General features: G+C 38.9%; 1 protein-coding gene across 3 annotated transcripts in view; it reads right to left on the bottom strand.

The window, feature by feature from the left end:
- Window positions 1-13,646, bottom strand: part of GULP1 (GULP PTB domain containing engulfment adaptor 1) — a 315,347-nt gene that overhangs the window by 25,463 nt on the left and 276,238 nt on the right. For all 3 annotated transcript variants that reach the window (XM_043488361.1, XM_043488359.1, XM_043488360.1), the window contains exons 8-9: window positions 8,709-8,825; window positions 7,940-8,032 (exon numbers count right to left, since the gene is read on the bottom strand). In XM_043488361.1, the coding sequence (XP_043344296.1) occupies window positions 7,940-8,032; window positions 8,709-8,825 (210 nt within the window). The remainder of the gene's footprint in view (window positions 1-7,939; window positions 8,033-8,708; window positions 8,826-13,646) is intronic.

Genomic DNA, 13,646 nt, shown 5'->3' with positions numbered 1-13,646 from the left:
GTACTATCAAAGGATATTTCATTTGCCAGAAAAAGAACCCAAAATTGAATCATCCAAGTGGTGTTTAGGAGACTTATAAGCATTCTGGTTGTTAAGGACAAGTTTAAAGACAACACGCCAGTTTACACAAGAAAAGATGAAAAATAGGAGTAGGCTTTCATTTAGTACAAGGAATTGGTTTTAAATGAAAAAGAATTTGGGATATATAACGGTATATGGTTTTGTTGTTAGAAATGTGTTTTAATATAATACTTATTTAAGTATTATATATTATTATATAACACAATAATCCTGAGCACAAAAAAGTCCCTTATTTCGTTTTCCTTAGCTAGAACTATGTGAAAGTGAAGTGCTAGTTTCTCAGTCATGTCTGACTCTGCAGCCCTGTGGACTGTAGCCCACCAGGCTCCTCTGTCCTTGGAATTCTCCAAAGAATACTGGAGTGGGTAGTCATTTCCTTCTCCAGGGGACCTTCTCCACCCAGGGATTGAGTCTAGGTATCCTGTATTTCCAGCAGATTCCTGACCATCTGAGCCACCACAGAAGCTAGAACTAAAATCTCACACTAAATTTTATACTGGGCATCTTAACTACAATAAACAATAGTCCAAATGATGACAGAAAAAGAGCACTTTAAAATCAATTACTGTATCATGGGGCTTCCCAGGTGACTCAGTGGTAAAGAATCCTCCTGCAAATGCAGGAGATATAAATTTGATCCCTAGGTCAGTAAGATTCATGGAGAAGGAAATGTTCTCATCCACACAGTCCTCCTTAGAGTACAAAGGTTCTGCATCTGGAACATTCTACTCAACAAGGCCTCACATTTTTAATCTATGATTTAACATAGAATAATGAGGAACTCAAGAGCCTCTTCATGAAAGTGAAGAACAAGAGTGAAAAAGCTCTCTTAAAACTCAACATTCAGAAGGCTAAAACATGGTATCCAGTCCCACCACTTCATGCCAAATAAATGGGGAAACAATGGAAACTGTGACAGACTTTATTTTTTTGGGCTCCAAAATCACTGGAGTGGTGGACAGTGACTGCAGCCAGGAAATTAAAAGACATTTGCTCCTTGGAAGAAAGGCTATGACAAACTTAGACAGCATGTTAAAAAGCAGAGACATTACTTTGCTGACAAAGGTCTGTCTAGTCAAGGCTATGGTTTTTCCAGTGGTCATCTGTGGATGTAAGAGTTGGACTATAAAGAAGCTGAGCACTGAAGAATTGATGTTCTTGAACTGTGGTGTTGGAGAAGACTCTTGAGAGTCCCTTGGACTTCTAGGAGGTCAAATCAGTCAATTCTTAAGGAAATCAACTCTGAATATTCATTGGAAGGACTGATGCTAAAGCTAAAGCTCCAATACTTTGGCCACCGGATGTGAAGAACTGACTCATTGGAAAAGATCCTGATGCTGGGCAGGATTGAAGACAGGAGGAGAAGGGCACAACAGAGGATGTCCCCTTGGTTGGGGACATCCACAACCAAGATGGTTGGATGGCATCACCAACCCACAGGACATGAGTTTGAGCAAGCTCTGGGAGATGGTAAAGGACAGGGAAGCCTGGCGTGCTGCAGTCCATGGGTCACAAAGAGTTGGCCGTGACTGAGCGACTGAAAAACAACAATTCATTGGAAGGACTGATACTGAAGCTCAAGGTCCAGAACTTTGGTTACCTGATGCCAAGAGCCGACTCACTGGAAAAGACCCTGATGCTGGGAAAGATTGAGGGCAGGAGAAAGGGGTCAATAGAGCATGAGATATTTGGACGACATCACTGACTCAGTGTACATGAGTTTGAGCAAATGCTGGGAGATAGTGAAGGACAGGGAAGCCTGGCATGTTTCAGTTCATGGGGTCAAAAACAGTTGGACATGATTGAGTGACTTAATAAAAACAGCAACAAAGGATCACCATCTATAAGATTGAAATTTCTTAATAGAAGATCTGATCCTCTAAATGATTGTTCTATGTTACAGAAGGCTGTGTGGCGCTGGAGTGTTGGCTGCACATGGACATCACCAGATGGTTAGTACAGAAATCAGACTGAATATATTCTCTGCAGCCAAAGATGGAGAAGCTCTGTACAGTCAGCAAAAACAAGAGCAGGAGCTAACTGACTCAGATTATGAACTCCTTATTGCCAATGACAGACTTAAATTGAAGAAAGTAGGGAAAACCCTTGAGGTATGAACTAAATCAAATCCCTTATGCTTATACAATGGAAGTGACAAATAGATTCAAGGGATTAGATCTGATAGACAGAGTGCCTGAAGAACTATGGACAGAGGTTCGTGACACTGTACAGGAGACAGGGATCAAGACCATCTCTAAGAAAAAGAAATGCAGAAAAGCAAAATGGTTGTCTGAGGAGGCCTTACAAATAGCTGAGAAAAGAAAAGTGAAAGGCAATGGAGAAAAGGAAAGATATACCCATTTGAATGCAAAGTTCCAAAGAATAACAAGGAGAGATAAGAAAGCCTTCCTCAGTGATCAATGCAAAGAAATACCAGAGGAAAACAATAGAATAGGAAAGACAAGAGATCTCTTCAAGAAAATTAGAGATACCAAGGGAACATTTCTGCAAAGATGGGCTCAATAAAGGAAAGAAATCGTAGGGACCTAACAGAAGCAGAAGATGTTAAGAAGAGGTGGCAAGAATACACAGAACTATACAAAAAAGATCTTCATGACCCAGATGACCATAATGGTGTGATCACTCACCTAGAGCCAGACGTCCTGGAATGAGAAGTCAAGTGGGCCTTAGGAAGCATCACTATGAACAAAGCTAGTGGAGGTGATGGAATTCCTGTTGAACTATTTGAACTCCTAAAAGATGATGCTGTGAAAGTGCTACACTCAATATGCCAGCAAATTTGGAAACTCAGCAGTGGCCAAAGGTCAGTTTTCATTCCAATCCCAAAGAAAGGCAATGCCAAAGAATGCTCAAACTACTGCACGACAGCACTCATCTCACACACTAGCAAAGTAATGCTCAATATTCTCCAAGCCAAGCTTCAACAGTATGTGAACCGTGAACTTCCAGATGTCCAAGCTGGATTGAGAAAAGGCAGAGAACCAGAGATTAAATTGCCAACATCCATTGGATCATCAAAAAGGCAAGAGAGTTCCAGAAAAAATCTACTTCTGCTTTATTGACTATGCCAAAGCCTTTGACTGTTTGGATAACAACAGACTATGGACTATTCTTAAAGAGATGGGAATAGCAGACCACCTGACCTGCCTCCTGAGAAATCTGTTTGCCAGTCAAGAAGCAACAGTTAGAAGTGGACATGGAACAACAGACTGGTTCCAAATTCGGAAAGGAGTATGTCAAGGCTGTATATTGTCACCCTGCTTATTTAACAGAGTACATCATGCAGAGTACATCATGAGATGTATATGCAGAGTACATCATGAGAAATGCTAGGCTGGATGAAGCACAAGCTGGAATCAAGATTGATGGGAGAAATATCAATAACCTCAGATATGCAGATGACACCACCCTTATGGCAGAAAGTGAAGGAGAACTAAGGAGCCTCTTGAGGAAATTGAGAAGAGGAGAGTTCAAAAGTTGGGTTAAAACTCAACATTCAGAAAACTAAGATCATGGCATCCAGTCCCATCACTTCATGGCAAATAGATGGGGAAACAATGGAAACAGTGACAGACTATTTTCTTGGGCTCCAACATCACTGCAGATGGTGATTGCAGCCATGAAATTAAAAGATGCTTGCTCCTTGGAAGAAAACCTATGAGCAACATAGACAGCATATTAAAAAGCAGAGACATTACTTTGTCAACAAAGGTCTGTATAGTCAAAGCTACGGTTTTTCCAGCAGTCATGTATGGATGTGAAAGTTGGACTAAAAGAAAACTGAGCACCTAAGAATTTATGCTTTTGAACTGTGGTGTTAAGGAGGATTCTTGAGAGTCCCTTGGACAGCAAGGAGATCCAACCAGTCCATCCTAAAGGAAATAAGTCCTGAATATTCATTGGAAGGACTGATGCTGAAGCTGAAACTCCAATACTTTGGCCACATGATGCAAAGAACTGACTCATTGGAAAAGACCCTGATGCTGGGAAAGACTGACGGCAGGAGTACAAGGGGGCAACAGACGATGAGATGGTTGGATGGCATCACCAACCCAGTGGGTGTGAGTTTGAGTAGCTCTGGGAGTTGGTAATGGACAGGGAAGCCTGGTGTGCTGCAGCCCATGGGGTCACAAGGAGTCAGACACAAATGAGTGACTGAACTGAATTGATGTTACAGAAATTCAGCTTTTTAACTTTGTATTATTTACTAGGGTAGATGGCTTGTTACCTTTTAGTTATCCATAAATTTTACCAAAAGTGTTTATTTTTCTGATTCTTCCCATAACTAACTTTATCAGCTACTTCATTATATACTGATCTGACAAGAATAGCATCCATACCAGTAATTTACATTATTTTCATTTTCTACATTACTTTTAATACCACAAAACCCTCAAATTCTGTTCCTACTTTTGTTCTCTTCCCTCCCTCTCTCATAAAGATTATTTTAATGCTGAAATTAGAGATAAATCTTCTATTTTACTTTGACTAGTAGTTGCTTGATGTGGACTATATTGTGTTTGACTGGCAAATTCTGATATTTCAGAAAACTACTGCATTAAGTATTTATTTTTTAAGGGCCAAATTATAGTATCACATTATTTATAGAGAACCATTTTTGAATTTGAGTTAGCAAAAGAATGATTACTTCTGTATGATTTAGGAAAGTTTGGCTCCTGGGAGATTTAAGGCTTCTTTTGGGTGAAGAGTCATCTGTGTTAGGGCTTCTTCTCATTACTACACACTCAAAACTCATGGAGAATCTGAAGCCAAATTAATCCTATATAACAAACCCCCCTATATTGTAATTTCAGCATGCATAATGGGATTCATAATTTACTCCCATGCTTTTCAATTAATATATTAATTGCTGGCTAATCTTTTAAACAAGCTGCCAAAATTTTAGCAATTTTGGAGCATTCTAGCCTCAGTCCTCTGAGAAAAAACAAACAAAACGTGTAGAATCTCATTTCTGGAGTTATAAGTCCAATAGTGATTTTCTGTGTGTGAACTTTGCTAGACTCTGTGAGGTACCTGGTGTTCCAGCAGCGTGTCCTGTAAAATTAATGCTCACACTTCGTAAGAAAGTACATATGTAAAACATAGCCAACTTTATGGAAATTTGCTTTACTATAGGCCCATTGCAAGCTATTAGACAAGAGATACATATACTTTAAATTTATATTTTAACTATTTAGAATTTTCATTATTTTTCAAATTCAATTTCAAAAGTTTGAATCATTAATAAACTTTCAGAAGAGTGGATATTTATGAGCATGGGAATATTTTATAATTACTAAATAATTGTGGTTGTGGTTTAGTTGCTAAGTTGCGTCCAACTCTTGCGACCCCAGGCTACAGTCAATGGGATTCTCTAGGCAAGAATACTGGAGTGGGTTGCCATTTCCTGCTCCAGGGGATCTTCCTGACCCAGGAATTGAACCCGGGTGTCCTGCATTGCAGGCAGGTTCTTTACTGACTGAGCTACGAGGTAGGTAATGTAATGTAATTTATTTTATTTTTAATATCAGAAAAAGGGAGATCATTTTAACAGGGATGGCATACAGATGGACTGAGTTTTACATTAATTTATTTCTCAGCTATATAACTACAATGAAAATTAAAGGCAAAAATATTTGTGCATAGTCTCTTCAAAAAGATGTTAAAAAGGTAATAAATACCTATAACGGAATATTAAAATCAGGTATCTTTAGCAATTTAAAAATGCTGAGTTCACTTTTTTTAAGAATCAAATTCTATTTTTTAATCTTAAGAAGATGTATTAGCAATTTCAAAAATCACAAAATAAGACTTTAGGAGCTGAAAAGGTATGAGACAAGTAGTTTTGTAAAAGTTAAAGAAAAAATATAGACAAAGATATTACCACAACAAAAGAATGTAAGTATATTGTAAAGTTATAATTTGAGCCAGTTGCAAAATTATCAATAAGGTAATAAATTTTGTACACGTGTATTAAGTACAAAAGAATGGTTTATAGAAAATTATTTCTCTTTTTTTAATAATCTGTTTTACAGGATGGCTTATAAGACTTTCAATGAGATGCAAACAAGTGTTACTCCATTAAAGGACTAAAGGTTGAAGAGTCAATGTTCTGCCTTGTGGTGGGGAAGGCAATAACAAAATCATCATTTTGATGAGAAGCAAATGAAGACGATAGTAAAGATAAAAACTCAATGAACATGAACTTGAGCAAACTCCGGGAGATAGTGAAGGACAGGGAAGCCTGGCGTGCTGCAGTCCCTGGGGTCAGACATGACTGAGCAACTGAGCAGCAACAGCAAAAACCCATAGAGCGATATTATGATAAAGTCAGAGCTTAGAGAGAATGCCTGGGCACCTCACTGTGCGTTACAGAGGCACACAGCAACTCTGGGGCCTCTCTCACCTTGGCTGGCTGTATCAACCCCATGGTCACAAACTGTATGCCAAGCGATGGAAACAACTCTTTCAGTGCGGAAGACGGAAAAGTGTCGGTTTAGAAGAAAAACAGAAGTTTTTGGATCCATTTCCAGGGGACACCAATTTTAAAACTTCTTACAGAGGCATTCTTCATGGTGATGAACTGGTGAAATAGATTCTAGTGTTGTTGTTTAGTCACTAAGTCATGTCTGACTCTTTGTGACCCCATGAACAACAGTAGGCCAGGCTTCCTTGTCCTTCCCTATCTCCTGGAGTTTGCTCAAATTCGTGTCCATTGAGTCAGTGACGCTATCCAACCATCTCATCCTCTGTAACCCCCTTCTCCTCCTGCCTTCAGTCTTTCCCAACATCAGGGTCTTTTCCAATGAATTGACTCTTCACATCAAGTGGCCAAAGTATTAGAGCTTCAGTTTTAGCATCGGTCCTTCCAATGAATATTCATGGTTGATTTCCTTTAAGTGAAATATTCTAGTAGCAATTCTAGATAGCATTAATGTGTGTGTGTGTGTGTTTGTGTGTATGCATATATATATATATATAAATATTCTAAAGAGTTTTCCTAAAGACAACCAAAATTGACTTGCAAATGAATATCTGCAGCAGAAAATTCTTTCCAGCAGTTTGTAAATGCCATAGTTGAGTTTCAATTCATAGTATCATACCAAAAGTTATATATATGAAAATTTCTAAATGCAAAACAAAATATGTACTTTAATGGAGAATATCAACACAGATAACTCTAAAAGAAAATAAGATTCCCAAGTATATTTTGCCTACAGAAAGTATCAACTGTTTTAAATTCTATCTCGCTCCAAAAAAATTCCTTTAACCAAATCAGAAAATAATGGCATCATACATTAAGATGAGAAAATGATTTCAAATGTATGCTAAACCAAAAATAAATAATTTAACTATAAATGTACGGAGTGTTATCTGCACAGACTATCACTGATTTTAGTGTGTGAAATATAACTGTGTCACTCTCAGTAGGAGCCCTTGCTATATAACATGAGAAACCAATTCGATCTTGTTAAGAGTCCAGTTTCTATAATGAAGTTTAGTATTCCAAGGGTAGATTGGCTTGGGTCATTGAATCTAACTTCAGTAAATAGTAATCAATTGGAATGAAAGAAAGAGGAAAACAACAAGTAGAGGGCTGAATTATTCTAAAGAAAAGAGCAGCATGGAAAAACAACTTTGATCTGAGCTACATAGGTAATTTTAACCTTTAATCTTATTTAGCATCTTTTATCTCTATCTAGGTTTAGTTTAAAACGACTGATCTCAGAATATTATTAATATTTGAACTATTGAAGAGTTGATGATGCAGACACGATTTATCATCACGAAGTCATGTTTCTTTAAGGAAAAACATGCATGTATTCTATATACTTACTGGAGGTGTTGATACTTGGGTTATTCTTAACTGGTTTTCCAAATCTTGTACTTTGTTTTTAAGTTCCATATTTTCTGTTTCTAAGTCTTGAATCTAAAAAGTAGATGATTATTGAACAATCTTCAGACATTTATTCTTGGAAAATATTGGCTGTTAAATTGGTTACATTAATGAATAGGATTTCACATTATTTAAACTTTTAATGTATTTTTTTGTGCATTGGGTGAAATTTATTTTATAAAGCTTGAGCTATATCATAGAATTCTAGGTCACTGGAAAGACATACTATTAAATTTAAAATATGTTTTTACATGTGTGCAAATTTCATGTTCCTAATACCTCTGTGTTTTCCTGTAGTGCTATGCAAGCTGTACCCATAATCTTGGAGTATAACCGCAAGACAGTGAAACTTGCTTATGATGATTTTGAAGAGAGTGGAGAAAGGGTGTAATTTAATTATAAAGGAATCTGATCTGCATGGGAAACCACTTACCCAGCATCTGCTGCTTCTGCTGCTCTGATCCCCATGAGAAGCATCAGGAAGTGAAACAAAGTCACATGAGAACACTAAGTTCGTGTGGGAATTCAATATAAGATGGTTAAAAACTGTGCAGGGGATCAGGAATGAAAAATCATAGGAACACAGTGAGAGCAGTTCCAATCAGTGTGGGGGAATTTAATGGCAGGGCTTCTAAATTTGTTTGATGGTATGCAAGTTTCCCTGTACTTACATCATATAAATGTAAAACGACAAGCTTAGTTTACTCACTCTTTTCTGTAACCCTGCAATCTGTTTTCTTGTTTCAACATCTTTTCCTCCAGATTCTAGAAACTTCCTGTACGCCAGGTCAAATGCTTGGCCGATTGTTAATGTTATCTCTTCAGCCTTTGTAAAAACCAAACAAAGAAGATTTGCAGTTTAATAATAATCTGTTAGACTGTTCTTTGAATCAAGAAAAACATTAACATGACATATTTCAAAAGGGCAATGTCTAGGGGCAGAAGTGTAGCAAATGAGCAAAAGTAATCTATGCTAACATAATCATTCAAAGCCTAAACCACGCACGACATAAAAGAGGAATGTTTTGGATATTAAATGAATAGCTGTTGAAGTTTGAAACAAGAGTCCTATCGAAATTCTCATCTCTTTTATCATAGCATTTCCCCCACTAGTTTGTTTTTCTCCTTTCCTTAAATATTTAGTGCCTATTAAATGAAAGCATAGTGCCAACTGCAGTTTTTCTTGTGGTTTTGCTACTTACTTTGGTTTCCTAGTGAAGAGGGTTTGTTAAACCTGGCAGGTAACTTGAATGAGGTTGGCTGGGTGGTGTCTGTGGAAAACCTGAGGTGTGCCTGCTCTAAAGGGAACAGCTGCTATTCAGTTCCAGTTAATTGTTGGAAATGAGCAATTCCAACCCAGAGTTGTCAATTTTAAATATGTGAGATGAGACCAGAAATATGAATTTTCACATGGAAAATTTTAAGTAGTAGTAAACAATATTTTTTAAAACACAGTGACGACTGAGAAATGTTCTGTCATCTGAATTTGGCCTCATAAAACAATTACCTCTGGTCTATTTACTAGGAACTGCCCCAGATAGTCTAAGTCCACCAGCTCATTTTTTCTCCAATGATATTTCAGCTGATATCACAGTTTCTTAGTGGGAACAGTGTAAACACTAAATAAAGATTTGTTTAATTAACATTATAAAGAAATTTCATAAAGGCATTAATTGATTTAATGCATCACAAATATTTCATATTTAATGGTAAGAACTCCAGATGACATAACAACTGGTAGCAATATTAAATCTTGTAAATGCCCTGCTTTTACTAATCTATTACAAATCTTAAAATTTTGTTATATCCTATATACAATCTAATTTAAAAATGTTTTACAAATAAAGCTCAGATTACTTAATTAAGACATTGTTATTTTTGTAGTTCACTATTCATTTACAAAGGCTTTTAAACATAAAAAAATGTTACAGAGTCTAACCTGGTGAATTAAAAAAAATGCAAAATATATGCCTATACTTATATAAGAGGACTGTCTTACAAAAAAGATGGAAAATAAGCTATATTAAGGAATACTAAATAATACTGAATAAATTAAAATGAGCTTAATGTATCTTCTTAATAGGACAATGTGTTTTCCTCAAATACTCAAGGTGTATAAGACAGAGAATTATTTAAATGATAACATGGTCGATGCATCACTAATAATATTTGACTTCATTATTGGTTGTTTACAATAATAAGTTTTAAAAACCACATTCACTTTTAAGGTATGACATATATTTTTAATTAAGATGGCATTTTTGTTGTTGCTCAGTTGCTCAGTAGTGTCTGACGTTGCAACCCCATGGACTGCAGCACATCAAATTTACCTATTCTTCACCATGTCCCAGAGTTGCACAAACTCATGCCCAGTGAGTCACTGATGCCATCCAACCATCTCACCCGCTGTTGTCTCCTCTCCTCTCTTCAGCCTTTCCCAGCATCAGGGTCTTTCCCAATGAATCAGCTCCTTGTATCAGGTGGCCAAAGCACTGGAGTTTCAGCTTCAGCATCAGTCCTTCCAATGAATATTCAGGACTGATTTCCTTCAGGATGGACTGGTTGGATCTCCTTGCAGTCCAAGGGACTCTCAAGAGTCTTCTCCAACACCACAGTTCAAAAGCATCAATTCTTTGGCACCTCAGCCTTCTTTATGGTTCAACTCGCACATCCATATGTGACTACTAGAAAAACCATAGCTTTGACTAGACAGACATTTGTCAGCAAAGTAATGTCTCTGCTTTTTAATATGCTGTCTAGGTTTATCATAGTTTTTCTTCCAAAGAGCAAGCAGCTTTTAATTTCATGGCTGTAGTCACCAGCTGCAGTGATTTTGGAGCCCAAGAAAATAAAGATTGTCACAGTCTCCACTGTTTTCCCCATTTATTTGCCACAAAATGATGGGACCAGATGGCATGATCTTTATTTTTTAAATGCTGAGTTTTAAGTCAGCGCTTTTACTCTCCTCTTTCACTTTCATCAAGAGACTCTTTAGTTCCTCTTCACTTTCACCATAAGGGTGGTGTCATCTGCATATCTGAGGTTATGGATATTTCTCCTGGCAATCTTGACTCCAGCTTGTGCTTCCTCCAGCCCAGCGTTTCTCATGATGTGCTCTGCATATAAGTTAAACAAGCAGGGTGACACTACACAGCCTTGATGCCCTCCTTTCCCAATTTGGAACCAGTCTGTTGTTCCATGTCCGGTTCTAACTGTTGCTTCTTGGCCCGCATACAGGTTTCTCACGAGGAAGGTAAGGTGCTCTGGTATTCCCATCTCTTTGAGAATTTTCCACAGTTTGGAGTGATTCACACAGCTGAAAGCTTTAGCATAGTCAGTATAGCAGAGGTAGATGTTTTTCTGGAATTCTCTTGCTTTTCGATGATCCAACAGATGTTGGCAATTTGATCTCTGGTTCCTCTGCCTTGTCTAAATCCAGCTTGTACATCTGGAAGTTCTTGGTTCACACACCTTGCTAGCATATGATACGTGTACAGTTGTGAAATGAGATGGCATTTAGTGTTAGTTGCTCAGTTGTGCCTAACTGTTTGCAACCCCATGGACTGCAGCCCACCAGGCTCCTCTGTCCATGGGATTTTTCAGGCAAGGATACTGGAGTGGGCTGCCATTTCCTTCTCCAGGGGATCTTCCCAACCCAGGGATTGAACCCAGGTCTCCTGCACTGCAGGCAGATTCTTTACCAACTGAGCTACAAGGGAAGCCCTTGTAGATGGCACTTAACTCCCTAGTAAATGTTCACCATATATTACCTCCATGGATTTTCATGATTCTGTGAGGTGGGGATTACTGTTATCCCCTCAATACTTATGCAACTGCAATTCTTTGTGTAACTTGTCTAAAGGCTCACAGTTAGTTAGAGGAGAACTTGGATTCAGATTCAGAATATCTGAGTCTACAAGCATTACACATTTGAGGGTAGGGGATGAAACATATCCATTTAAATGCACAGACCACAATTATAGAACCAGATGTGTTTTGAAAAAATGTTCAGTTCAGTTCAGTCGCTCAGTCGAGTCCGACTCTTTGCGACCCCATGAATCGCAGCATGCCAGGCCTCGCTGTCCATCACCAACTCCCGGAGCTTACTCAAACTCATGCCCATCAAGTCGGTGATGCCATCCAGCCATCTCATCTTCTGTCGCCCCCTTCTCCTCCTGCCCCCAATCCCTCCCAGCATCAGGGTCTTTTCCAAGGAGTAAGTTCTTCACATCAGGTGGCCAAAGTACTGGAGTTTCAGCTTCAGCATCAGTCCTTCCAATGAACACCCAGGACTGATCTCCTTTAGGATGGACTGGTTGAATCTCCTTGCAGTCCAAGGGACTCTCAAGAGTCTTCTCCAACACCACAGTTCAAAAGAATCAATTCTTTGGCACTCAGCTTTCTTCACAGTCCAACTCTCACATCCATACATGACCACTGGGAAAACTTAGCCTTGACCAGACAGACCTTTGTTGGCAAAGTAATGTCTCTGAAAAAATGTACATACTTATAAAACCACTATATCATTAGAAATATAGAAGATCTCTAACATGCTTGAAAGCTCTTCTATACCTATGCATGAACACTCAGTCACTTCAGTCATGACCAACTCTGTCCAATGCTAAGCACTGTGGCCCCCCAGGCTCCTCTTGTCCATGGGATTCTCCAGGCAAGAATAGTGGAGTGGCTTGCCATGCTCTCTTCCAGGGGATCTTCTCAACCCAGGAATTGAACCTGCGTCTTTTGTGTCTTCTACATTGCAGGCAGACTGAGCCACCGGGGAAGCATCTCCTATACGTTCATTTCAGTTCAGTTCAGTCCCTCAGTCGTGTCCGACTCATTGCGACCCGATGAATCGCAGCACGCCAGGCCTCCCTGTCCATCACCAGCTCCCAGGGTTTACTCAAACTCATGCCCACTGAGTCAGTGATGCCATCCAGCCTTCTCATCCTCTGTTGTCCCCTTCTCCTCCTGCCCCCAATCTTTCCCAGCATCAGGGTCTTTCCAAGTGAGTCAACTCTTCGCATGAGGTGGCCAAAGTATTGGAGTTTCAGCTTCAGCATCAGTCCTTCCAATGAACACCCAGGACTGATCTCCTTCAGGATGGACTGGTTGGATCTCCTTGCAGCCCAAGGGACTCTCAAGAGTCTTCTCCAACACCACAGTTCAAAAGCACCAATTTTTCGGCACTCAGCTTTCTTCACAGTCCAACTCTCACATCCATACATGACCACTGGAAAAATCAGAGCCTTGACCAGATGGACCTTTGTTGGCAAAGTAATGTCTATGCTTTTTAATATGCTGTCTAGGTTGGTCATAACTTTCCTTCCAAGAGGTAAGCATCTTTTTATTTCATGGCTGCAGTCACCGTCTGCAGTGATTTTGGAGCCCCCAAAAATAAAGTCCGACACTGTTTCCACTATCTCCCCATTTATTTCCCGTGAGGTGATGGGACCAGATGCCATGATCTTAGTTGTCTGAATGTTGAGCTTTAAGCCATCTTTTTCACTCTCCTCTTTCACTTTCATCAAGAGGCTTTTTAGTTCCTCTTCACTTTCTACCATAAGGGTGGTGTCATCTGCATATCTGAGGTTATTGATATTTCTCCCGGCAATCTTAATTCCAGCTTGTGCTTCTTCCAGCCCAG

The sequence above is a fragment of the Cervus canadensis genome, chromosome 15, assembly GCF_019320065.1.
Source record: "Cervus canadensis isolate Bull #8, Minnesota chromosome 15, ASM1932006v1, whole genome shotgun sequence".
Classification (NCBI taxonomy): Eukaryota; Metazoa; Chordata; class Mammalia; order Artiodactyla; family Cervidae; genus Cervus; species Cervus canadensis.
This window is presented reverse-complemented; position numbering and strand designations above follow the sequence as displayed.